General features: G+C 48.8%; 2 protein-coding genes across 2 annotated transcripts; both read right to left on the bottom strand.

Moving 5' to 3' along the window:
* Positions 1-1,717: 1,717 nt before the first annotated feature.
* On the bottom strand, positions 1,718-3,541 carry LOC129403464 (mast cell protease 8-like). The gene is made up of 4 exons (XM_055132088.1): positions 3,438-3,541; positions 2,894-3,029; positions 2,365-2,619; positions 1,718-1,861 (listed from the first exon to the last, which is right to left on the bottom strand). Exons 1-4 carry the CDS (start codon positions 3,539-3,541, stop codon positions 1,718-1,720), a joined length of 639 nt encoding a protein of 212 aa, XP_054988063.1.
* A 9,012-nt stretch (positions 3,542-12,553) lies between these two features.
* LOC129403463 (mast cell protease 1A-like) lies at positions 12,554-23,006 on the bottom strand. The gene is made up of 6 exons (XM_055132087.1): positions 22,955-23,006; positions 21,830-21,980; positions 21,283-21,421; positions 20,832-21,086; positions 12,737-12,846; positions 12,554-12,638 (listed from the first exon to the last, which is right to left on the bottom strand). The coding sequence occupies exons 1-6, from the start codon at positions 23,004-23,006 to the stop codon at positions 12,554-12,556; spliced, it is 792 nt and encodes a 263-aa protein (XP_054988062.1).
* Between the last annotated feature and the right edge of the window lie 1,048 nt (positions 23,007-24,054).

Genomic DNA, 24,054 nt, shown 5'->3' with positions numbered 1-24,054 from the left:
CTAGCAGGAAGGGGGATCCTGTCTCTGCCAGTGGTGGCCTTGAGAGTCAGACTCTGATCCCGTCTTCAGACAGAGGGTGGGTTTCCTGTCCCTCAGATCTGTGGCAGCACATTCCTGCTGTTGCTTCCAGGGCAGAAGGGAAACTGCCCCCTGCCTCTCTGCTCTCCTCTGAACTGAGAGACTGCCTGCAGGCTCCCTTCTTTAATCCTAATGACATTCAAATTTTTTTAGAGCATTCCAAAGCCATTCATGATTGGAACTCAGAAATACAGCATTCCAACACCCATCCCTCCACCAGTGTACATTTCCCAGCACCAGTGTCCCCAGGTTCCGACCCATCCTTCCCCCCAACCCCCGCTATCTGCCTCTCCCCAATAGCAAGCGCTTTTTTTCTAGCTCACTTTTTGTCTCTCTCTCTCTCTCTCTCTCTCTCACACACACTCTCACACTCTCTCTCTCTCACTCATTCTCTCTTTCTGTCCCCTTTCCCCAACCCCTCTGGTCTCTCTCCATTTGGGCATTGTGGTTTGTAATATTGATACTGAAAGGTGATCAAGAATATCCCTAACCTAGTTTTAAGCCTCAGATCTTGTCCAGCATGATCATTCCCAGCTCTTATTGTCATAGCGGCCTCTTCTTTATCTTACCTACCTCCCGCCACCCACACACTTGTGGTTCGTTCCAACCATTGACCTGTCCTGCAGGACCCTTTTTAAGGCCCCACTTTCCTGCTGCACCACTGCTCCAGATCCCTGTGATCACACACATGGACTGTCCCAGCATCAAACAGAGACAGATCGGCCCGGATGTGTCCCACTAGGACTCTGTGCAGGAGGGAGCAGGAGTCCGAGGACTGGGCAGTTTCCACTCTGGGACTTCCTGGACTCCTGTGTCCCTCCCGCACTGCTGGGGCCACAGAGTGTCTGAGCTGCTGCTGGATGGACAATCCTGAGTCCTGCCCCACTGCAGAGAGGGACCTTCCACCTCAGTGACCGAGGGGCCAGCACGGGCCAGTGGTGATCAGAGAGACAGACCCCAAGTCCTCTGAAGAACTCTGGGACAGGGATGGAGGTGAGGCTGAGCTGGTCTACCCTGTGAGTGCCTGAGGGTTATGGACTCCCCTGCTGGGCCATCATAGAGGGTCCATATGAGACCCCTGGGGCCCATCCTCAGTAGGAAACCCTGCTAGTGCCACAGGGAGTTCTGAGGGTCTCTGTGGGTGGCACAGAGAAGAGACAGCTTAGGGCAGTGTGTCCTGGGTGGGGGTGGGGGACTGAGAGCTCCATGGGAGCAGGATGGGGAAGTGTCCGGGAGACTGGAGGCTGAGCTGGGCCTGAGCTTGAGGGGTGGGGAAGGGCCTGGGACTCAGCTCTCAGAATGGGGGTCTTGAGGATGGTGATACACACAACAGGGGAATTCCCCTGAGCCTCAGGACAGCCTGTGCTTCCTCCTCCTCAGAGGTAAGTCTAACCCTTACACGGGGACAGAGGAGACAGATATGGGTGGGCAACATGACTGGGGACTGCTCTGCTGGGGGTTTGCCGAGGGGAAAAAAGTAAACAGTTGAATTGCATCATTGAACTCCTGAGAACATAATTGCCCTAAGAATGAAGGTCACACATGAACCAGAGGTTGATGGTACTAATGATTTTACTGAGTTGTGGGCCCTTCCCCAGGAGGTGCTGGACCTTCTCAGAGGAGACACTGGAAGCTGAAGTTACATTCTTCTCAGCTTTTCCTTTATCCAGGGCAGGAAAAAGGAGATTCTGGTGTAGAAACTTGGAGGATTTCCTTTTTTGTCTCCAAAGGACACGATGCCCTGAGCTACGTTGTCACACACGAGAGGACCTCCGGAGTCTCCCTGTGGAGGTGAGGGAAGGATTGGTCTATCTCCTCCTGCCCCAGGCCAAAGCTGGCAGGCCAGGGCCCAGCTGTCAGGGGCTGACCCTGGACATTGTCAGGGTACCTCACCCCAGAGGCCTGCTTCCTTTGCCCCTCCCCAGGACCAAGGCCATTTCCTGTTGGGTCTGGAACAACCAGTCAGTTTCACTCAGTGTGGGGGCCTCAGACAATAATCTGGTGGAGTAACTCTGACATCCACTTGTCAGAATAACCAAATGATGAGGGACACTCCACCTTCTTGTGTTCAGATACTGGGATTCTCTCTGGGAGACCTCATGTGCCATCCCCAAAGGCCCTTGAAGGCTGACAGAGGTCTGGCTCTTTCTCACCAGGTGTCCCTCTTTTCCTGCTAGAGAGAATCACCCCAGAGGATGCGGGGTCCCCACTGTCCAGTGACTAGGCCTCCACTGCTTCCCAATCTGCCCTTTCTCCTGACTCAAGTTTGGCAGTCACTGATCTCACCTTCATGGAATTCTTTCCTTTCTTGTCTCCTGCACACAGCTGAGTGGTAGGATTGTAATTTTCGTAGAATCTCTTGCACCTCTCTTCCTTTTGCACTCTCAGCTCCACCTCCATCAGTTTGTTAGAAAACTTTTCCCTGTGGGTGGTTCGTCCCCAACCAGCCACACTGCACCACTGTCCTGGCTCCAGGCGGGTTTGTGGATCTGGCAGTTTCAGGAGATTTATTTTGTTGGTCAACCTGACCTTTTTATCCAGCTGCGAGGAGAGAGAGAGAGAGAGAGAGAGAGAGAGAGAGAGAGAGAGAGAGAGAGAGAGAGAGAGAGAGAGAGAGAGAGAGAGAGAGAGAGAGAGAGAGAGAGGGTGGCGGTTCAGTTCAGTGTACAGCTCCTAGCCCTCAACTCCCACATGGGGTGCATGTCTTAGTCTTGTCAGTCACCGGAAATGAGGGGTGCTGGGTAGCAGGAGCGGCATAGATGTCAGTGGGAGGAATATAGGGGTTCAGAGCAAGTCAGTTTCAGCACTTTCTTACCTTCAGCAACATGATATCATTGGAGTGAGTATCTTTATTATAGCCCTCATGAGGGAAGGTTTCTTTCACAGAGATCTTCCTGAGACAGTTCTTTATATTGCCAATGTTGTTGGTACCCAGGAGCACCTCGATTTTTCTGCACAAAGAGCACACAGGATGCATGGTCCCAGACAGAGCTCAACAGGTGGGTTTGCAGCAGAGGACCAGTTTAAGGACCCCAAGGGACAGGGGACTATGCTGGGAGCTCTGATTCTCAGCAGCTGAGGGATTTTATGGAACTAATGGTCCCTGTACTGGTGGTTCCCAGGGGTGAGTGGAACCAGCAAAACCCTGAAATGGCATTGTTTGCCTCTGGGTGCTAATGTGTAGGCAGGGCAGAATCCCTGCAAGCCTCTGCACGAGAGTGGCCCTGTCCCCAGGAACCTGCCCATCCCTCCCATGAAGACTCTCCTGGCTCACTGTCCCTGGAGCTGGGGAGTGTCTGGGCAGAGGCAGGGCTCCCTACCCAGGGCCCTCTGGGGAGTGTAGCTGTGTGTCTCCTCACCTGCCATTACAGTGAGCGGCCGTCATCACCACGTCCTCTTGGATCAGGAACCCACCACATTGGAATGTTTTAGACTTCTGCTCATAGATCTTCAGGTATGCCATGTAGGGCCGGGAGTGCGGTTGGGCCTCATGTCCCCCAATAATATCCCCTGAGGAAATGTCAGTTATGTGTGTGTCTGTGTGTGTGTGCGCATCCCCTCAATGGCCCTGCTACTAAATGCTCAGGGCATCGGGGCGGTCTGGGGTTCAGAGTTTCTCTTTGCAGGGTGAGCTTCACATCGCATTCCATCCCAGTCCCTGAACACACACCAAGGGGATGAGCAGCTGCTGACCCAATGAATTCATTTACAAAGAATGGCAGGGGATATTTGTCTTAGGGACCACAGTGTCTGGGGGCTCCTGACATTACTATCTTGGCTAGATTCTGAGATCTCTGATTTTTGTGATGTCCATCTTTCTAGAGGGAGAATGAGGTCATGGGTTGAGTGTGTTTCAGCTTAATCCTGAGGTGACCACAGTGGGTGCTCTGTTATTTGGGGTTCCTGTAGGAATGACCTCAATGGTCCTTGAGGATGTTTGGAGGTATCTGTGGGGTGGGATTTGGAAAGCAGAAGGATTGGATCTGTTAAACTTGTACATCTTTGATAACGGGGCACTTCTCAGTGCCTAGAAGGAGAGCAGAGTTAGTGAGAGGCATTGAGGGACCTTGGGACAGAGCCAGGCAATAACTGACCTTTAGGGACCTCAGTGCCACTGACTATGGAGTCCATTATGTCCCATTTCTTCCTGCACCTCCACCTCCCATGCACCCCGGTATCTGTTACAGAGGCATCCCTGAACAGCCCTGTTTATCTTTAGGTACCAGGAAAGTAGTGCCCACCAGCTCTTCTTCAGTTGAGCCTCCCACCATTCTTTTTCTTTCTTTTTTTAATCCAACATAATCCACGAGGGACTCATGCGTCCCTAGATGTGGATTCAGAATGTTCCAGTAGACAATAGATAGTTAGATTCAGAAGAAGCAGGAGCGTCCCTAGTGAGCAGGTCAGGCTTTGAGCGTGGGAGGGTCACTCACCTGTCTCTGCCCTGGGGGACAGAGCAAGGCTCAGCAGAAGGAGCGGGAGCATCTTCCCAGGAAGGTGTTCAGTTGGCAGCACTGTGCTTCCTCTATAGTCTCTTTTCTAACCTAGGAGAGAAAAGTTCTGTGGCTTTGCTAGTTACCTGAGTCCTTTTATAGTTTTCTACATTCTTCTCACCTCAATGGTGACATTTCCTAGGTAGCTGTGGGAGAGTGCAACGCATACCATACTAGCTGTCAAAGTAGAGCTTCAGAGCACTTGTTTCCTTCCAGAAAGGAATCCTAATAAATAAGTTGGGAGTGCAACAAGAGGTATCTTTCCTAGAATTATTGGATCCTAGAATCATGTGTTCACACTTCTTTATCATCATATTGCTAAGTTCATCCAACTAAAGTCTTTGAGAGCTGTGTGTCTGTGTTCTTGTCTGTGCTATGACTGATGCAGTGCACTGGAGATGCATCCTCCCTTTGAAACCTAATGTTGCGGGGAACGAAGAAGAAACCTCAGTGACTAGGTGTAGAAAGAAAAAAACCACGGTTAGAGTTAGCTGACATGAGCTTAACCCAGCTCATGTCTAGAATGGAAGGGCCCTGGTGAAAGATGAAGCAGACATGGACCCAGAAAGAAACTCATCCATCATCATGGCTTCGTTTCTTGGGCATTTTAACAGTTTCATTAATATATAATTTCCGCGAGTGACAGAAAATCACCTGTCAGTTCACCTGTCGTCAATTTGGGAAACATGTGATCTTAATGTTTCATCCAGAGAACTTAAGCCAGGCCTCTCTTGTGATGTAGAGTTTGATTCCAAGAAAAGTTCTGATTCTTAAATGTCTGATGTATGTGAGGTATAGACACATGCTAGGCCATCAAATACCCAGGACTGGTCTATCTTTTTCCACATATCTTATTCAGTAGTACTGGCACCTAGTAGGTTCATATCCATCATGTTGATAATGGATATGGATATACTGTACCACTGTAGCATAGTCATCCTGTTCTTCATCGGTTTCCTCAAGAGGGCACCAGTAATGACTCCATTGTGAGACTACTAGTTACTGTTTTTGGTATGTCAAATACACCATGGGTAGCTTGCCAGCCTCTGCCGTGTGGGCGGGATACTCTCGGTAGCTTTCTGGGCTCTCCAAGAGGGACAGGGGAATCAAACCCAGGTCATCTGCATGCTAGGCAAATGCCCTACCCGCTGTGCTATTGCTCCAGTCCATGGATGTACATTGTCTCTAAGTAGTTTAAGCCCAGTATTTGTCTAAGAATAACTGAATATAGTTGAAAACTGGTAAATTATGGTGATTAAAATTGCCAGCTTTACATTCACCTTGTGTTGGGCTGGAGCAATAGCACAGTGGTAGGGCATTAGCCTTGTTGTGGCCGTCCTGGGTTCAATTCCTTCATCCCTCTTGGAGAGCCTGGCAATCTACCGAGGTATCCCACTCACATGGCAGAGCCTGGCAATCTCCCTGTGGCATATTCAATATGCCAAAACCAGTAACAACAAGTTTTACAATGGAGACGTTACTGGTGCTCACTCAAGCAAATTGCTGAACAATGGCAGGACAGTGCTACAGTACTATAATATAATTTTAGTCCCTATTTTCACTTCTTGAGCATGATTTTGGTATCTCTGTTTCAAACAGTATATAAAGTCAACTGTCCTCTCTTGTTATGCACATAGTCAAGATCTGCTTGTAGCAGTCTGTCATTGTGGACAAAAAGATGTGAAAAGTCATGTCCCTGAAGGTCAGGAAACCAGGGAGAGATACTGTCTTTGTGGGAAAGGAGTTAAGTGTCTGTGTCTTTTGGTTGGGGACTAAACTGTCAAAGCACCCGTGATTGGTGTTTAAAGAGGGCTGGCAGGTCTGATTAGTCTGAACCATATCCACAAAGAATCTGATATTCAGGCTTGGCCTCCAAGCAAAGTGCTGGGGTGACTCTGAGGCCACTGTGACTTTGGAGAGCAAGGCTGTGGCAAGAACCACCAAGGGGCCTTTATTCGACCTTTATGACACCGTGTGAGCCTCCTGACTGGATGGACCTCAGGAAAGATAACTAGCTGTGGTACTTTTGGTAGTCCCTGGTCAGAATTACACTGAACTTTCAACCCACAGGTCCGAAAGAGCAAACCGATGAAATAGCTGCCTTGCTACCTTCCCTCCCTATAAAGCTCCTTCACCCTGGAATGGATGCTGCCTTCTACAGGAAGGGAAACCTCATCTCCAGCTCCTCACACTGCTGCTTTGGGTCAGACATGACAATGCACATAAAAATTGGACAATGCCAGACTCATAACCCTCATTATTCCTGAAGAGGATGCTTTTCATTTGCATGCATTTACCACACTGATTCAGTCTGATCTGACCAACCTGGGAGGAAAAGGGATTTCAGGCCATTGTGATAGAAGTTATGAAGGCTGTCAGCATTAAGGCGGCATGGACAGTGACTGCCCTGTTTACTTCTAAATCTCCTGCACTTGACCCTGGTTGGTTGTTATATGTTTGCTGTTCACTAATTAGTAGCAAAGACAGTGTTGTCTGATGAAGCAGCTGAGATTCCCTCCTTTACTCAACAGGCAGCTATTACTTGAATGGGCATCAATGATCTTCTATAACTGGAAGCTTTTTTAGCATGACAAGCAATAGACAAGCTGAAAGGGGTTCTGTCTGCTTAGCTTAGGGGGTAGATTTTGCCCGTAGGGTACATGAAGCTGCATGTGAGGTCATAACTGACAGAAGAGATACAGAAACGGGACAATCTCAGCCATAGCATGAATAATGAGGACTTTGGAGGAGGTAGTGGAAGGTGGCAAAGAGGAGGAAGGAGAAAACCTCGTGTGAAGAAATATGAGCAGAATAGAACAGAGGTGGATTTGGCTCTCAGCTGAGACACAGTAGCTAATGTACAAAGAATAAAGGGAAAACCAGTTTCTCATTCTAGAAATATATATATATATATATATTTTTAAATTTTTATTAAATCACCATGTGGAAAGTTACAAAGTTCTCAGGTTTATATGTCAGTTATACAATATTCAAACACCCATCCCTTCACCAGTGCCCAAATTCCACCACCAGAAACCCCAGTTTACCCCCCGCCCCCACCCCCTACCCCCTACTGTATAACTAATGAATTTCACTTCATTTTTTCTTTACCTTGATTACATTCCATAATTCAACACAAAACTCACTATAGTTGACATAACTCTCTCTCTTTTTTTTTCTCTTTTTCCTTTTCCATTTTTTTTTTTTAATTTTTCCCCCTCATCCCCCTTCCTGCGCCTCATAGTATGGTGTACTCCACACCACGTTGGCCAGCGTGGGGCTTTTGCTTAGCTCATAGTCCAGAGGTGGCTGTTATATTAAGAACCGTCAATATTTCAACAAAAACTTACTGTTATTATTTGGAGTTTCCCCCCCAAGTCTGACCTGTTCAAATGGAACCCTTTCACATTGATGACAATTATAAATGTTAAGTCGCGCGGACGCGAATGCGTCCGCGCGGTTTTGGATTTCTGTATAAAGTCCTGGGAAAATTCTGCCAGAAATTACATATTTCCTCCGTTAGCCGGCGTGGGGCAAAGGCTTAATTCACAGTCTCCATACATGGGTGCAGGCACTTGCTGGAACCCCAATTCCTAAAGCTGTCTCTGGTTCCCGCTTGTTCCACATCCACCGGCTCTGCAGGGGCATGGGTGCCCGGGCCGAAAACCCGGCCGGCCGGAGCCGAGCACGGGCCCGACTAGGGCTCTAGAAATATATATTTTTAAAAAATTTTATTGAATCACCGTGAGATAATTACAAGATTTCCTATTTGGGTTACAATCATACAATGATCAAACACCCACCCCTCCACCAGCACTTCAAAAGAAACAGTGACCAAAATACAGAAAGAGCCCACAGACTGGGAAAGAATATTTACCCAATACCCATCTGTTAAGGGATTCACATCCAGGATATACAAGACACTAGTAGAATTGTACAAGAAAAAAAAAGTTCAACTCCATCAAAAAATGGGGAGAAGAAATGAACAGAAGGAGGAAATCAGGGGCATTCCTAGGGCCCAAATCTGGCCTCGAGCGTCCTTTCCCTCAAGTCTTCTGTTTGGAGCCCTGAATGTAGCACAGATGTGTGTCTAAGGCGTCATTCCTGCACTTCTGGGGCAGCACCCTGAGTCTGACAGTGCTCAGGCCGAGCTAGCAGGAAGGGGGATCCTGTCTCTGCCAGTGGTGGCCTTGAGAGTCAGACTCTGATCCCGTCTACAGACAGAGGGCGGGTTTCCTGTCCCTCAGATCTGTGGCAGCACATTCCTGCTGTTGCCTCCAGGGCAGAAGGGAAACTGCTCCTGCCTTGCTCTCCTCTGAGGGGGCAGATTGCCTCCAGGCCACTCCACCTTTTCTCCCCCCTCAGGATATTTATTTATTTATTTATTTTAGAGCATTCCAAAGCCCTTCAGATTGGATTTCAGTAATACCGCATTCCAATACCCATCCATCCACCAGTGTACACTTCCCAGTACCAGTGTCCCCAGGTTCTGTCCCATCACACCCCATCCCCCACTATCCGCCTCCCTCATGGCAGGCACTTTTCCTCTCTCTCTCTCTCTCTCTCTCTCTCTCTCTCTCTCTCTCACTGACTCTCTTTCTGTCACTCCCCAGTCTCTCTCCAATTTGGGGCATTGTGGTTTTCAATATTGACACTGAAAGGTTATGAAGAATATCCTTTACCTACTTTTAAGCCTCAGATCTTGTCCATCGTGATGATGCCCAGCTCTTATTGTCATAGCGGCCTCTTCTCTTACCTACCTCAACCTTCCACAAACTTGTGGTTCGTTCCAACTATTGACCTCTCCTCAGTACTCTTTATAGGGCCCCACTTTCCTCCTGTGCCACTGATCTAGGTCCCTGTGATCACACACATGGATAATCCCAGCATCAAACAGAGACACAGATCGGATCACGGGCATGTCCCACTAGAACTCTGTGCAGGAGGGAGCAGGAGTCCGAGGACTGGGCAGTTTTCATCTGGGACTTGCTGGGCTCCTGTGTTTCTCCAGCACTGCTAGGGCCACAGAGTGTCTGTGCTGCTGCTGGATGGACAATCCTGAGTCCTGCCCCACTGCAGAGAGGGACCTTCCACCTCAGTGACTGAGGGGCCAGCACGGGCCAGTGGTGATCAGAGGGACAGACCCCAAGTCCTCTGAAGAACTCTGGGACAGGGATGGAGGTGAGGCTGAGCTGGTCTGTCCTGTGAGTGCCTGAGGGTTATGGACTCCCCTGCTGGGCCATCATAGAGGGTCCTTATGAGTCCCCCTGGGGCCCATCCTCAGTAGGAAACCCTGCTAGTGCCACAGGGAGTTCTAAGGGTCTCTGTGGGTGGCACAGAGAAGAGGCAGCTTAGGGCAGTGTGTCCCGGATGGGACAGGGGGACTGAGAGCTCCATGGGAGCAGGATGGGGAAGTGTCTGGGAGACTGGAGGCTGAGCTGGGCCTGAGCTTGAGGGGTGGGGAAGGGCCTGGGACTCAGCTCTCAGGGGTGAGAGTGGGTGTGGGGGTGATGATACACACAACAGGGGAGTCCCCTGAGCCTCAGGCCAGCCTGTGCTTCCTCCTCCTCAGTGGTCAGTCTAACTCTGGCAGGGGACAGAGGGGACGATGTGGGTGGGCTTCATGAGTAGGACAGTTCTTCAGGGCTGGGGGTTGGGGAGTGGAGAAAGAAGTAAACAGTCGAACTGCATCCCTGAACTCCTGAGCACAGCTGCCCTATGAGTGAGGCTCACACATGAACAAGAGGTTGATGCTAGTAAAGATTTTACTGAGTTGTGGGCCCCTCCCCAGGAGGCGCTGGACCTTCTCAGAGGAGGCACTGGAAGCTGAAGTTACATTCTTCTCAGCGTTTTCCTTATCCAGGGCAGGAAAAAAGAGATTCTGGTGTAGACGCCTGGAGGATTTCCGTTTTCATTTCCATAGGACACGATGCCCTGAGCTACGTTGTCACACACGAGAGGACCTCCGGAGTCTCCCTGTGGAGGTGAGGGAAGGATTGCTCTGTCTCCTCCTGCCCCAGGCCAAAGCAGGCAGGCCAGGGCCCAGCTGTCAGAAGCTGACTTTGGATATTGTCAGGGTACTTCACTCCAGAGGCCTGCTTCCTTTGCCCCTCGCCAGGACTGAGGCCATTTCCTATTGGGTCTGGGAACAATCTGTGGGTTTCACTCAGTGTGGGGGCATCAGAAAATCACCTGGTGGACTAACTCTGACATCCACTTGTCAGAGTTACCAAATGATGTTGGACACCCCATCCTGCTTATGATCAGATACTGGGATTGTCTCTGGGAGACTCCGTGTGCCACCCCCAAAGGCCCTTGAAGGCTGACAGAAGTCTGGCTCTTCCTCACCAGGTGCTCTCTTTTCCTTCTAGAGAGAATCACTCCAGAGGATAAGGGGTCCCCACTGTCCAGTAACTAGTTTTCCAATGCTCCCCAATCTGCCCTGTCTCCTGACTCAAGTTTGGCAGTCACTGATCTCACCTTCATGGAATCCTTTCCGTACTTCTCTCCTGCACAGAGTTGAGTGGTAGAGTTGTAAATGTTGTAGATACTTTTGCACCTCTCTTCCTTTTGAACTCTCAGATCCACCTCCATCAGTTTGTTAGAAAACTTTTCCCTGTGGGTGGTTCGTCCCCAACCAGCCACACTGCACCAGTGTCCTGGCTCCAGGTGGGTTTGTGGATCTGGCAGGCTCAGGAGATTAATTTTTTTCGTCAACTTCACCTTTTTTTCCAGCTGTGAGGAGAGAGAGAGAGAGAGAGAGAGAGAGAGAGAGAGAGAGAGAGAGAGAGAGAGAGAGAGAGAGAGAGAGAGAGAGAGGGAGAGAGAGAGAGAGAGAGAGAGAGAGAGAGAGAGAGAGAGAGAGAGAGAGAGAGAGAAGGTCCAGCTCTCTCTACAGGTCTTGGCCCTCAACCCCCACATGGGGTGCATAATCTTAGTCTTCATCAGTGACCAGAAATGACAAACACTGGATAGTAGGAGGGGCATAGATGTCACTGGGTCGGTGGGGGGACAGGGATTCAGATGAAGTCAGTTTCAGTACTTTCTTACCTTCAGCAACATGATATCATTAGAGAGAGTCTCTTCATTATAGTCCTGATGAGGGAAGGTTGCACGCACAGAGAACTTCTCCCTGAACCAATGCCTTTTTTTGCCAATGTTGTTGGTACCCAGGATCACCTCGATTTTTCTGCATAAAGAGCACACAGGATGCATGATCCCAGAAACAGATTTTAGCAAGTGGGTATACAGCAGAGGGCCAGTTAAAGGACCTCAAGGAACAGGGGACTACGTTGAGAGCTCTGATTCTCAGCAGCTGATGGCTTTGGTGGAACTAACGGTCCCTGTACTGGTGGTTCCCAGGGGTGAGTGGAACCAGCAAAACATGAAATGGCATTTTTTGCCTCTGGGTGCTAATGTGTAAGCAGGTCAGAATCCCTGCAGCCTAAACACGGGACTGGTCCTGTCCCCAGGAACTGCCCATCTTTCCCAGTGAGGACTCTCCTGGCTCACTGTCCCTGGAGCTGTGGAGTGTCAGGGCTCTCCAACCAGGGCCCATTTGGGACCTCTGCTGTGGCTGTGTCTCTCCTCACCTGCCATTACAGTGAGCGGCCGTCAGCACCACGTTGTTTCGAATCAGGAACCCACCACATTGGAATATATCAGATTTCTGCTCATAGATCTTCAGATATGCCATGTAGGGTCGGGAGTGTGGCTTCACCTCGTGTCCCCCAATGATATCACCTGAGGAAATGTCAGTTGTGTGTGTGTGTGTTTGTGTTTGTGCACCCTCTCAGTGGCCCAGCTGCCTTCACTGAAGGCTCAGGGCAGAGGGGTGATCTGGGGTTCAGAGTTTTTTCTTGGCCACGCTAGCTTCACATCCCATTCCATCCCAGGCTCCAAACACACACCATGGGGATGAGCATTAGCTCAGCCAGTGAGTTCGTTCACAAAAAATGGGAGGGCAATGTCTGTCTTAGGGACTAAGGAGTCTGGGGGCTCCTGACATAAATCTCCTGACTGGATCCTGAGATCTCTGATTTTGTGATGTTCAGCTGGAACATCTTTCTAGAGGGAGAATGAGGTCAAGGGCTGAGTGTGTTTCAGCTTATTCCTGAGGTGACCACAGTGGGTGCTCTGTTAGTTGGGATTTCCATAGCAATGACCTCAATTGGCCTTGAGGAAGGCTGAAGGTATCTGTGAGTGGGATTCTGGAAGCAGAATGATTGGATCTGTTAAGCTTGTACATCTTTGACAAGGGGGCACTGCTCAGTGCCTGGAAGGAGAGCAGAGTTAGTGAGAGGCATTGAGGGACCTTGGGACAGAGCCAGGCAGAAACAGACCTTTGAAGACAGCAATGCCACCCACTGTGGAGTCCATTATGTCCCAGCTCCTCCTGTAGTCACTCCTCCCACACACCCCGGTATCTGTTCAAAAGCATCCCTGAACAGCTCTGTCTCTCTTCAGGTACCAGGAGAGTAGTGCCAACCAACTCTTCTTCAGTTGAGCTTCCCATCATTTCTATTTCTTTCATTTTTTAATCCAACATAATCTTTGGGACTCATGAGCCCTGTGATGTGGGTTCAGGATGTTCCAGTAGACAATAGATAGTCAGATTCAGAAGAAGCAGGAGCATCCCTAGTGAGCAGGTCAGGCTTTGAGCATGGTAGGGTCACTCACCTGTCTCTGCCCTGGGGGACAGAGCAAAGATCAGCAGAAGGTGCAGGAGCATCTTCCCAGGAAGGTGTTCAGTTGGCAGCACTGTGCTTCCTCTATGGTCTCTTTTTAGACCTAGGAGAGAAAAGGTCTGTGGCTTTGCTCAGATACCTGAGTCCTTTTATAGTTTTATATATTCTCCCCTCCTCAATGGTGACGACATTTCCTAGGTAGCTGTGGGAGAGTGCAACGCAGACCATAGTAGCTGTCATAGTAGAGTCTCAGAGCACTTGTTCCAGCCCAGAAATGAATCCTAAAGAATAGGTGGGGAAGTGCAACAAGAGGTATTCATCCCAGAATTATTGGATCCCAGAAACATGTGTTCGCAATTCTTTATCATCATGCTGCCAAGTCCATCCAACTGAAGTCTTTGAGAGCTGTGTGTCTATGGTCTTGTCTGGGCTATGACTGATGCAATGCACTGACGATGCATCCTCCCTTTGAAAGCTGATGTTGTGGGGAACAAAGAAGAAACCTCAGTGACCAGATGTAGAAAGAATGAACCACGATGACAGGCAGTTAACATGAACTCAACCCAGCCTATGTTAATAATGGAAGGGACCTGGTGACAGATGGAGCAGACATGGACACAGAAAGAAACTCATCTACCATCATGGATTCCTTTCTTGGGAATTTTAACAACTTTATTAATATACAGATGCCGAGAGTGACAGAAAATCACATGTCAGATCAATGTTTTCATCAATGTTGGAAGCACGTGTTCCTAATGTTTCATCCAGAGAACTTAAGTCAGGCCTCTCCCGTGATGCAGAGATTGATTCTAAAACAAGTTCTGATACATGTGTTTTTTTTTTCCAGAGGTCACAAATGGCGATGTACAAGGGTTACTCCTGGCTCCTCACTCATGAAACACTTCTGGTGGTGCTCAGGACACCATATGGGATGCTGGAAATAGAACTCGGGTCAGCCTCATGCAAATCAAATGCCCTACCCACTGTGCTATTGCTCCAGCCCCTAACTTCTGATATATGTGGAGTGTAGACCTATGCTAGGTCACCAAATACCCAGAACTGGTCTATTCTTTTCCCACATCTCTTATTCAGCAATCCTGGCATCCTGGCCCTGAGTAGGTTCATATCCATCATGTTGATAGTGGATATGGAGATACATTGTCTCTAAGTAGTTCAAGCCCAGTATTGGTCTAAGAATAACTTACTAAAAACTGGTTATATATGGTGATTAAAATGGCCATTTTTGCATTCGCTTTGGGCTCGAGCAATAGCACAGCAGGTAGGGCATTTGCCTTGCACACGGCTGACCCGGATTCAATTCCTACATTCCTCTTGGAGTGCCCGGCAAGCTACCGAGAGTATCCTGCCTGCACTGAAGAGCCTGGCAAGATACTCGTGGCATATTTGATATGCCAAAAACAGTAACAACAAGTCTCACAATGGAGATGTTACTGGTGCTCACTGGAGCAAATTGATGAACAATGGGAGTACAGTGCTACAGTGCATTTATATACTTTATTTCCAATTTTCACTTCTTGAGCATGATTTTGGTATCTCTGTTTCAAACAATATATGAAGCCAACAGTTTTCTCTTTGTTATGCACATAGTCAAGATCTTCAAGATTTTCTGCTTGCAGAGGACTGTCATTTTTTTTAAAAAAAATTTATTACAGAATCACTGTGATGTACAGTTACAAACTTAAGAACTTTTGTGTTTGCATTTCACTCATACGGTGATGTTTTCCCCATCCCTCCACCAGTGCCCATTCACCTCCACCAATGATCCCAGTATCCATCTCACCACCCTCAACCCACCCCCCACCACCCAGCCTGCCTCTGGGGCAGGGCATTCCCTTTTGTTCTCTCTCCTTTTGGGGGTTCTAGTTTGCAATAGAGGTATTGAGTGGCCTTCATGTTCGATCTATAGTCTACTTTCAGTTTGCATCTTAACAGCCTGAATGGGTCCTCCCAACATCCTCTACTTGGTGTTCCCTTCTCTGTCTGAGCTGCCTTTTCCCCCAGCAGGTAAGGCCAGTTTCCAAGCTGTGAGGCAGAAGAGGTCTGTCATTTTGGACAATAAGATGTGAGAAATCATGTCCCTGAAGGTCAGGCAACCAGAAAGAGGTATAGTCCTTGTGGGAAATGAGTTTAGTTTTGGTGTCTGTGTGTTTTTGGTTGGGGACTATTCAGCTGTGTCTAAATTTGACTGTCAAAGCAACTGTGATTTTTTATTTAAAGAGGGCTGGCAGGTCTGATTAGGCTGGAGCTATAGCACAGCGGCTAGAGCATTTGCCTTGCATGTGGTGAACCAGGTTCAATTCCTCCGCCCCTCTCAGAGAGCCTGGCAAGCTACCAAGAGTATCTGGCCATCATGGCAGAGACTGGCAAGCTACCTGTGGTGTATTTGATATGCCAAAAACAGTAACTGCGAGTCTTACAATGGAGATGTTACTGGTGCCTGCTCGAGCAAATCTATGAGCAACAGGATGGCAGTCACAGTTACAGTGATATCCACAAAGAATCTGATACTCAGGCTTCATCTCCAAGCAAAGTGCTAGGGTGACTCTGAGGCCACTGTGACTTTGGAAAGCAAGCCTGTGGCAAGAACCACCAAGGCCTTGGGTTAGTAACCTGTTTTCAACCTTTCTGACACCGTGTGAGCCTCCTGACTGGGTAGACATAAAGGAAGATAAGGAGCTATGGTATTTCTGGTAATTCCTGGTCAGAATTATACTGAACTTTCAACCCATACACAGGTCCCCACAAGCAAACTGCTGTAATGGCGGCCTTGCTGCATTTTCCCTCCCTGCAAATCCCCTTTATCCTGAGTGGGATGCTGCCTCTACACGAAGGGAAACTTCATCTTCAGCCCCACAAACTGCTGCCTTGGGGCAGACATGACAACACACATAAATATTGGATAGTGCCAGACTCATAGCCCTCATTATTCCTGAAGAGGATGATTTTCATTGGCATGCGTTTACCACACTGATTCAGGGCTGATCTGACCAACCTGGGAGGGAAAGGGACTTCAGAACATTGCAATGAAAGTGTCAGCATTAATAAGGCATGGACAGGCGCATATGCTGCCTGAGCCCATGTACTGCTTGCGCCCACATGGCTGAGCACTTGTGGTGCCCGAGCACATGTGTCGCCCGCATCTCCCCTCTTGAGATGTGTACTTTCATACTTTTGTATGAAATTATTAAGTCTAAAGCTTGGATATGTGTAGGAGCTCTCTCAACCCTTGGAGAAGCCCGCGTTCTCTCTTGAGTGTGTTACTCTCCCACTTATCCCTTCCTCCTTCCCTCAAAATACCCTCTAAATAAAATATGTTTACTTAAAAAAAAAAAGAAAAAAAGAAGGCATGTACAGTGACTGTCCTGTTTACTTCTAAACCTCCTGCACTTGGCCCTGGTTGATTGTTATGTGTTTGTTGTTCACTGATTGCTAGCAAAGACGATGTTGTCTGATAAAGCAGCTGAGATTCCATCCCTTACTCAACAGGCAGCTATTACTTGGGTGGGCATCAAGGATTTTCTTTAACTGGAAGCCTGGTTAGTATAGCAAGCAATAGACAAACTGAAAAGGGTTTTCTCTGCTTAGCTTAGGGAGTAGATTTTGCCTGTAGGGTGCATGAAGCTGCATGTGAGGTTATAACTGACAGAGGAGATATGGAAATGGGACAATCTCAGTCATAGCATGATGAATGAGGGCTTTGGAGGAGGCAGTGGATTGTGGCAAAGAGGAGGAAGCAGGAAACCCCGTGTGCAGAACTATGAGCAGAGTAGAACAGAGGTGGATTTGGCTCTCAGCTGAGACACAGTAGCTATAGTTCAAAGAATTAAGGAAAACCATTTTCTCATTTGAGAAATAAATATTTTTTTAGCTCACAGCAAACTAAAATTGGATGTGTGAATACTCTCACTTGACATTGTACATCTTAGTTTCTGAAATTAGAAGGAAAGACTTTTTTTTTAATGGCAAGGAGAGAATAGTTAGCTTTAGAAGATTTAAAGATATTTTCAGATAAATTTTATATGAGAAAAGCTTCATGAGAAAAGTGAACATAAGTAATTTATTTTGCCAGGTTTCTCTACACTTTAATTTATCACATTTGCTCTCAGCCTGGAAATGGACCAATTACATGAGCTGCTTTCCTGCTTTTCGCTCTAGTGTGACAAGTGTTGGAAAAACAAGAGAGGTAGGAAGCAGGCCATGGCATTCAGTGTTGAAATGGGAAATCTGCTTCATGGAGGGTCTTACTTTGTTAAATCGATGACTTAGTAAGCAGTGGAATTAAAAATGTTTTGCAGCTATTTTACTCATGATCCAACTTGCCTTAAAACATCTGTACAGAAGGCATTATGTAACCTGTTTCTGTAATATTTGGTGGGTGGGAAGTGGAAAAATAGGATGCCAAGGATCAAATTCAGTCTCACACTGCAAGGCAAACTATCTGCCATGGAACTGCCATGTATCGTGTGGACAATACAAACTGTCCTTTCCCTCTAACCTGTTTTAAAAGCAGTTTATATATCTCGGTTTCTATCCATATATATTATAAAATATATGTAAAATGTTCTGGAGCAATAGCACAGCGGGTAGGGCATTTGCCTTGCACATGGCTAACCCAGGTTCGATTCCTCCACCCTTCTCAGACAACCTGGCAAGCTACCGAGAGTATATCACCCGCACGGCAGAGCCTGGCAAGCTGCCCGTGGCATATTTGATATGCCAAAAACAGTAACAACAAGTCTCACAATGGAAATGTCACTGGTGCCCGCTCGAACAAATCAATGATCAATGGGATGACAGTACAGTGACAGTAAGCTGACAGCAGCCTTCATGGCAGGCTTGTATAGAGTCTTCACTGACAAAAATTGACCAGTCCAGAGGGGCTGAACTGGCTCGTGCTCCTTTCTGGTTCTCTTCTCCAAAGAGTTTAGGACCAAGGTGAGACCTGGATGTCTTCTGTTATTTTTTTCAATGGAGATAATATCTTAGACTGTATTGTCCACATGAGGGTGCCTGGAGCATCCCATGGGTGGAGGAGGGAAGGAATGAGCAGCCATCCCTATGGTCTTGTTTTTTCCCATCCCCTGGCCTGAGTATCCTTTCCCTTGAGTCTTCTGTTTGGAGTTCTGAATGTAGCACAAATGCGTGTCTAAGGAGTCATTCCTGCACTTCTGGGGCAGCCCCCTGATTATAACAGTGCTCAGGCCAAGGTAGCAGGAAGGGGGATCCTGTCTCTGCCAGTGGTGGCTGTGAGAGTCAGACTCTGATCCCTTCTACAGACAGAGGGCGGGTTTCCTGTCCCTCAGATCTGTGGCAGCACATTCCGGCTGCTGCTTCCAGGGCAGGAGGGAAACTCCCCCTGCCTTGTTCTCCTCTGAACTGAGAGACTGCCTGCAGGCTCCCTTCTTTCATCCTAATGACATTCAAAATTTTAGAGCATTCCAAAGCCATTCATGATTGGATTTCAGTAATACAGCATTCCAACACCCATCCCTGCACAAGTGTACATTTCCCAGCACCAGTGTCCCCAGATTCCGGGCCAACCCACCACCCTCGATATCTGCCTCCCCAGTAGCAGGCGCTTTTTTTCTAGCTCACTCTTTGTCTCTCTCACAAACACTCTCTCTCTCTCTCTCTCTCTCTCTCTCACTCACTTGCTCTTTCTGTCCCCTCCCCCACCCCTCTGGTCTCTCTCCTTTTGGGCATTTTGGTTTGTAATATTGATACTGAAAGGTTATCAAGAATATACCGAACCTAGTTTTAAGCCTCAGATCGGTCCAGCGTGATGATTCCCAGCTCTTATTGTCATAGCGGCCTCTTCTCTATCTTACCTACCTCCCGACACCCACACACTTGTGGTTAGTTCCAACTATAAACCTGTCCTGCAGGACCCTTTTTAAGGTGCCGCTTCCTGCTGCACCACTGCTCTAGATCCCTGTGATCACATATATGGACTGTCCCAGCATCAGAGACACAGAGACATATCAGAGACGCCCCCACTAGGACTCTGTGCAGGAGGGGGCAGGTGTTCGAGGACTGGGCGGGTTTCCACTCTGGGACTTGCTGGGCTCCTGTGTCCCTCCCGCACTGCTGGGGCCACAGAGTGTCTGCACTGCTGCTGGGTGGACAATCCTGAGTCCTGCCCCACTGCAGAGAGGGACCTTTCACCTCAGTGACTGAGGGGCCAGCAGAGGTCAGTGGTGACCAAAGGGACATACCCCAAGGCCTTTGAAGAACTCTGGGACAGGGATGGAGGTGAGGCTGAGCTGGTCTGTCCTGTGAGTGCCTAAGGGTTATGGACTCTCCTGCTGGGCCATCATAGAGGGCCCTTATGAGCCTCCCTGGGACCCATCCTCAGTAGGAAACCCTGCTAGTGCTAAAGGGAATTCTGGATGGTCTCTGTGGGTGGCACAGAGAAGAGGCAGCTTAGGGCAGTGTGTCCCAGGTGGGGGAGGGGAGACTGAGAACTTCACGGGAGCAGGATGAGGTAGCATCCGGGAGACTGGAGGCTGAGCTGGGCCTGAGCTCTGAGGGGTGGGAAGGGCCTGGGACTCAGCTCTCAGGGGTGAGAGTGGGGTGTTGGGGGTGATGATAAATACAACAGGGGAAGTCCCCTGAGCCTCAGGCCAACCTGAGCTTCTTCCTCTCAGTGGTCAGTCTAACCGTTGCACGGGGACAGAGGAGACAGATATGGGTGGGTAACATTACTGGGGACCGCTCTGCTGGGGGTTGGGGAGTGGAGAAAGAAGTAAACAGCTGAACTGCATCCCTGAACTCCTGAGCACAGAGCTGCCCTAAGAATGAGGCTCACACATGAACCAGAGGTTGATGCTACTAATGATTTTACTGAGCTGTGGGCCCCTCCCCAGGAGGTGCTGGACCTTCTCAGAGGAGACACTGGAAGCTGAAGTTACATTCTTCTCAGCGTTTCCTTTATCCAGGGCAGGAAAAAGGAGATTCTGGTGTAGAAGCTTGGAGGATTTCCTTCTTCGTCTCCAAAGGACACGATGCCTTGAGCTACGTTGTCACACACGAGAGGACCTCCGGAGTCTCCCTGTGGAGGTGAGGGAAGGATTCCTCTGTCTCCTCCTGCCCCAGGCCAAAGCAGGCAGGCCAGGGCCCAGCTGTCACGGGCTGACCCTGCACATTGTCAGGGTACCTCACCCTAGAGGCCTGCTTTCTTTACCCCTCCGCAGGACCAAGGCCATTTCCTGTTGGGTCTGGGAACAACCAGTCGGTTTCACTCAGTGTGGGGGCATAATCACCTGGTGGGACTAACTCTGACATCCACTTGTCAGAGTTACCAAATGATGAGGGACACCCCACCCAGCCTGTATTCAGATTGTGGGATTGTCTCTGGGAGACCTCATGTGCCATCCCCAAAGGCCCTTGAAGGCTGACAGAGGTCTGGTTCTTCCTCACCAGGTGGCCTTCTTTTCCTTCTAGAGAGAATCACCCCAGGGGATAAGGGGTGCCCACTGTCCAGTGACTAGGCCTCCACTGCTCCCCAATCTGCCCTGTCTCCTGATTCAAGTTTGGCAGTCACTGATCTCACCTTCACGGAATTCATTCCTTTCTTGTCTCCTGCACACAGCTGAGTGGTAGAGTTGTAAGTCTTGTCGTATCTCTTGCACCTCTCTTCCTTTTGCACTCTCAGCTCCACCTCCATCAGTTTGTTAGAAAACTTTTCCCCGAGGGTAGTTTGTCCCCAGCCAGCCACACTGCACCACTGTCCTGGCTCCAGGCGGGTTTGTGGGTCTGGCAGTTTCAGGAGATTTATTTTGTTGTTCAACCTGACCTTTTTTTCTAGCTATGAAGAGAGGGGGGGGGGTTCAGCTCAGTTTACAACTCCTTGCCCTCAACCCACTTGGGTGTATGTCTTAGTGTTTGTCAGTCACTAGAAATGACGGGTGCTGGGTAGTAGGAGGGGCACAGATGTCAGTGTGTGTGTGTCGGGGGGGGGGGATATAAGGATTCAGAGCAAGTCAGTTTCAGCACTTTCTTACCTTCAGCAACATGATATCATTGGAGAGAGTATCTTTATTATAGCCCTCATGAGGGAAGGCTTCTCTCACAGAGATCTTCTTCCCTCGATCTTTCCGTATTATGCCAACGTCGTTGGTACCCAGGAGCACCTCGATTTTTCTGCACAAAGAGCACACAGGATGCATGGTCCCAAAGACAGAGTTCAGCAGGTGGGTTTATAGCAGAGGGCCAGTTTAAGGACCACAGGGACAGGGGACTACACTGGGAGCTCTGATTCTCAGCAGCTGAGGGGGTTGTGGAACTAATGGTCCCTATACTGGTGGTTCTCAGGGGTGAGTGGAACCAGCAAAACCCTGAAATGGCATTGTTTGCCTCTGGGTGCTAATGTGTAGGCAGGGCAGAATCCCTGAAAGCCTGTGGACGAGAGTGGCCCTGTCCCCAGGAACCTGCCCAGCCCTCCCATGAAGACTCTCCTGGCTCACTGTCCCTGGAGCTGGGGAGTGTCTAGGCAGAAGCAGGGCTCCCCACCCAGGGCGCCCTGGGGAGTGTAGCTGTGTGTCTTCTCACCTGCCATTACAGTGAGCGGCCGTCATCACCACGTCCTCTTGGATCAGGAACCCACCACATTCGAATTTTTTAGACTTCTGCCTATATATATTCAGGTATGCCATGTAGGGCCGGGAGTGTGGTTTGGCCTCATGTCCCCCAATGATATCACCTGAGGAAAAATTAGGGGTGTACGTGCAGTGCGTGCCTCTGTGTGTGTGTGTTTCTGTGTGTGTGCACACACACACACACACGCTCGCGCACCCTGTCAGTAGCCCCACCACTGAAAGCTCAGAGCAGCGGGGAGGTGTGGGGTTCAGAATTTCTCTTGGCAGGGCGAGCTTCACATCCCATCCATCCCAGTCCCTGAACACACACCAAGGGGATGAGCAGCATATGAGCAACTGAGTTCATTCACAAAGAATGGCGGGGGATATCTGTCTGAGGGACCACAGAGTCTGGGGGCTCCTGACATTATTCTCCTGGTTAGATTCTGAGATCTCTGATTTTGTGATGTTCAGCTGGAACATCTTTCTAGAGGGAGAATGAGGTCAAGGGCTGAGTGTGTTTCAGCTTATTCCTGAGGTGACCACAGTGGGTGCTCTGTTAGTTGGGATTTCCATAGCAATGACCTCAATTGGCCTTGAGGAAGGCTGAAGGTATCTGTGAGTGGGATTCTGGAAGCAGAATGATTGGATCTGTTAAGCTTGTACATCTTTGACAAGGGGGCACTGCTCAGTGCCTGGAAGGAGAGCAGAGTTAGTGAGAGGCATTGAGGGACCTTGGGACAGAGCCAGGCAGAAACAGACCTTTGAAGACAGCAATGCCACCCACTGTGGAGTCCATTATGTCCCAGCTCCTCCTGTAGTCACTCCTCCCACACACCCCGGTATCTGTTCAAAAGCATCCCTGAACAGCTCTGTCTCTCTTCAGGTACCAGGAGAGTAGTGCCAACCAACTCTTCTTCAGTTGAGCTTCCCATCATTTCTATTTCTTTCATTTTTTAATCCAACATAATCTTTGGGACTCATGAGCCCTGTGATGTGGGTTCAGGATGTTCCAGTAGACAATAGATAGTCAGATTCAGAAGAAGCAGGAGCATCCCTAGTGAGCAGGTCAGGCTTTGAGCATGGTAGGGTCACTCACCTGTCTCTGCCCTGGGGGACAGAGCAAAGATCAGCAGAAGGTGCAGGAGCATCTTCCCAGGAAGGTGTTCGTTGGCAGCACTGTGCTTCCTCTATGGTCTCTTTTTAGACCTAGGAGAGAAAAGGTCTGTGGCTTTGCTCAGATACCTGAGTCCTTTTATAGTTTTATATATTCTCCCCTCCTCAATGGTGACGACATTTCCTAGGTAGCTTCGGGAGAGTGCAAGGCATACCACAGTAGTAGTCAAAGTAGAGCCTCAGAGCACTTGTCCCAGCCTAGAATGGAATCCTAAAGAATAGGTGGGGAAGTGCAACAAGAGGTATTCATCCCAGAATTATTGGATCCCAGAAACATGTGTTTGCACTTCTTTATCATTATATTGCCAAGTCCATCCAACTAAAGTCTTTGAGAGCTGGTGTCTATGTCCTTGTCTGTGCTATGACTGAGGCAATGCACTGAAGATGCATCCTTCCCTTTGAAAGCTGATGTTGTGGGGAACGAAGAAGAAACCTCAGTGACCAGATGTAGAAAGAAAGAACCATGATGACAGGCAGCAACATGAGCTCAACCCCATCATGTCTAGAATGGAAGGACTCTCGTAACAGATGGAGCAGACGTGGACCCAGAAAGAAACTCATTCACCATCATGGCTTCCTTTCTTGGGAGTTTTAACAGCTTCATTAATATATAAATGCTGAGCCAAAAAATCAGCTGTCAGATCACCTGTCGTCAATTTGGGAAACACGTGTTCCTAATGTTTTATCCAGAAAACTTTAGCCAGGCCTCTCCTGTGATGCAGAGTTTGATTCCAAGAAAAGTTCTGATTCTTAAACATCTGATATATGTAAAGTATAGACATATCCTAGGCCACTAAATACCAAGAACTGGTCTGTCCTTTTTCCCCATTTCTTATTCAGTAGTACTGGCACCTAGTAGGTTCATATCCATCATGTTGATAATGGATATGGATGTACTGTAGCACTGTAGCACTGTCATCCCGTGGTTCATCGATTTCCTCGAGTGGGATCCAGTAACGTCTCCATTGTGAGACTTCTTGTTACTGTTTTTGGTATGTCAAATGCACCACGGGGAGCTTGCCA

Source organism: Sorex araneus, chromosome 3, assembly GCF_027595985.1.
Source record: "Sorex araneus isolate mSorAra2 chromosome 3, mSorAra2.pri, whole genome shotgun sequence".
NCBI lineage: Eukaryota > Metazoa > Chordata > Mammalia > Eulipotyphla > Soricidae > Sorex > Sorex araneus.
Note: the sequence above shows the minus strand (reverse complement) of the source record. Positions and strands in the feature narration are given on the sequence as shown.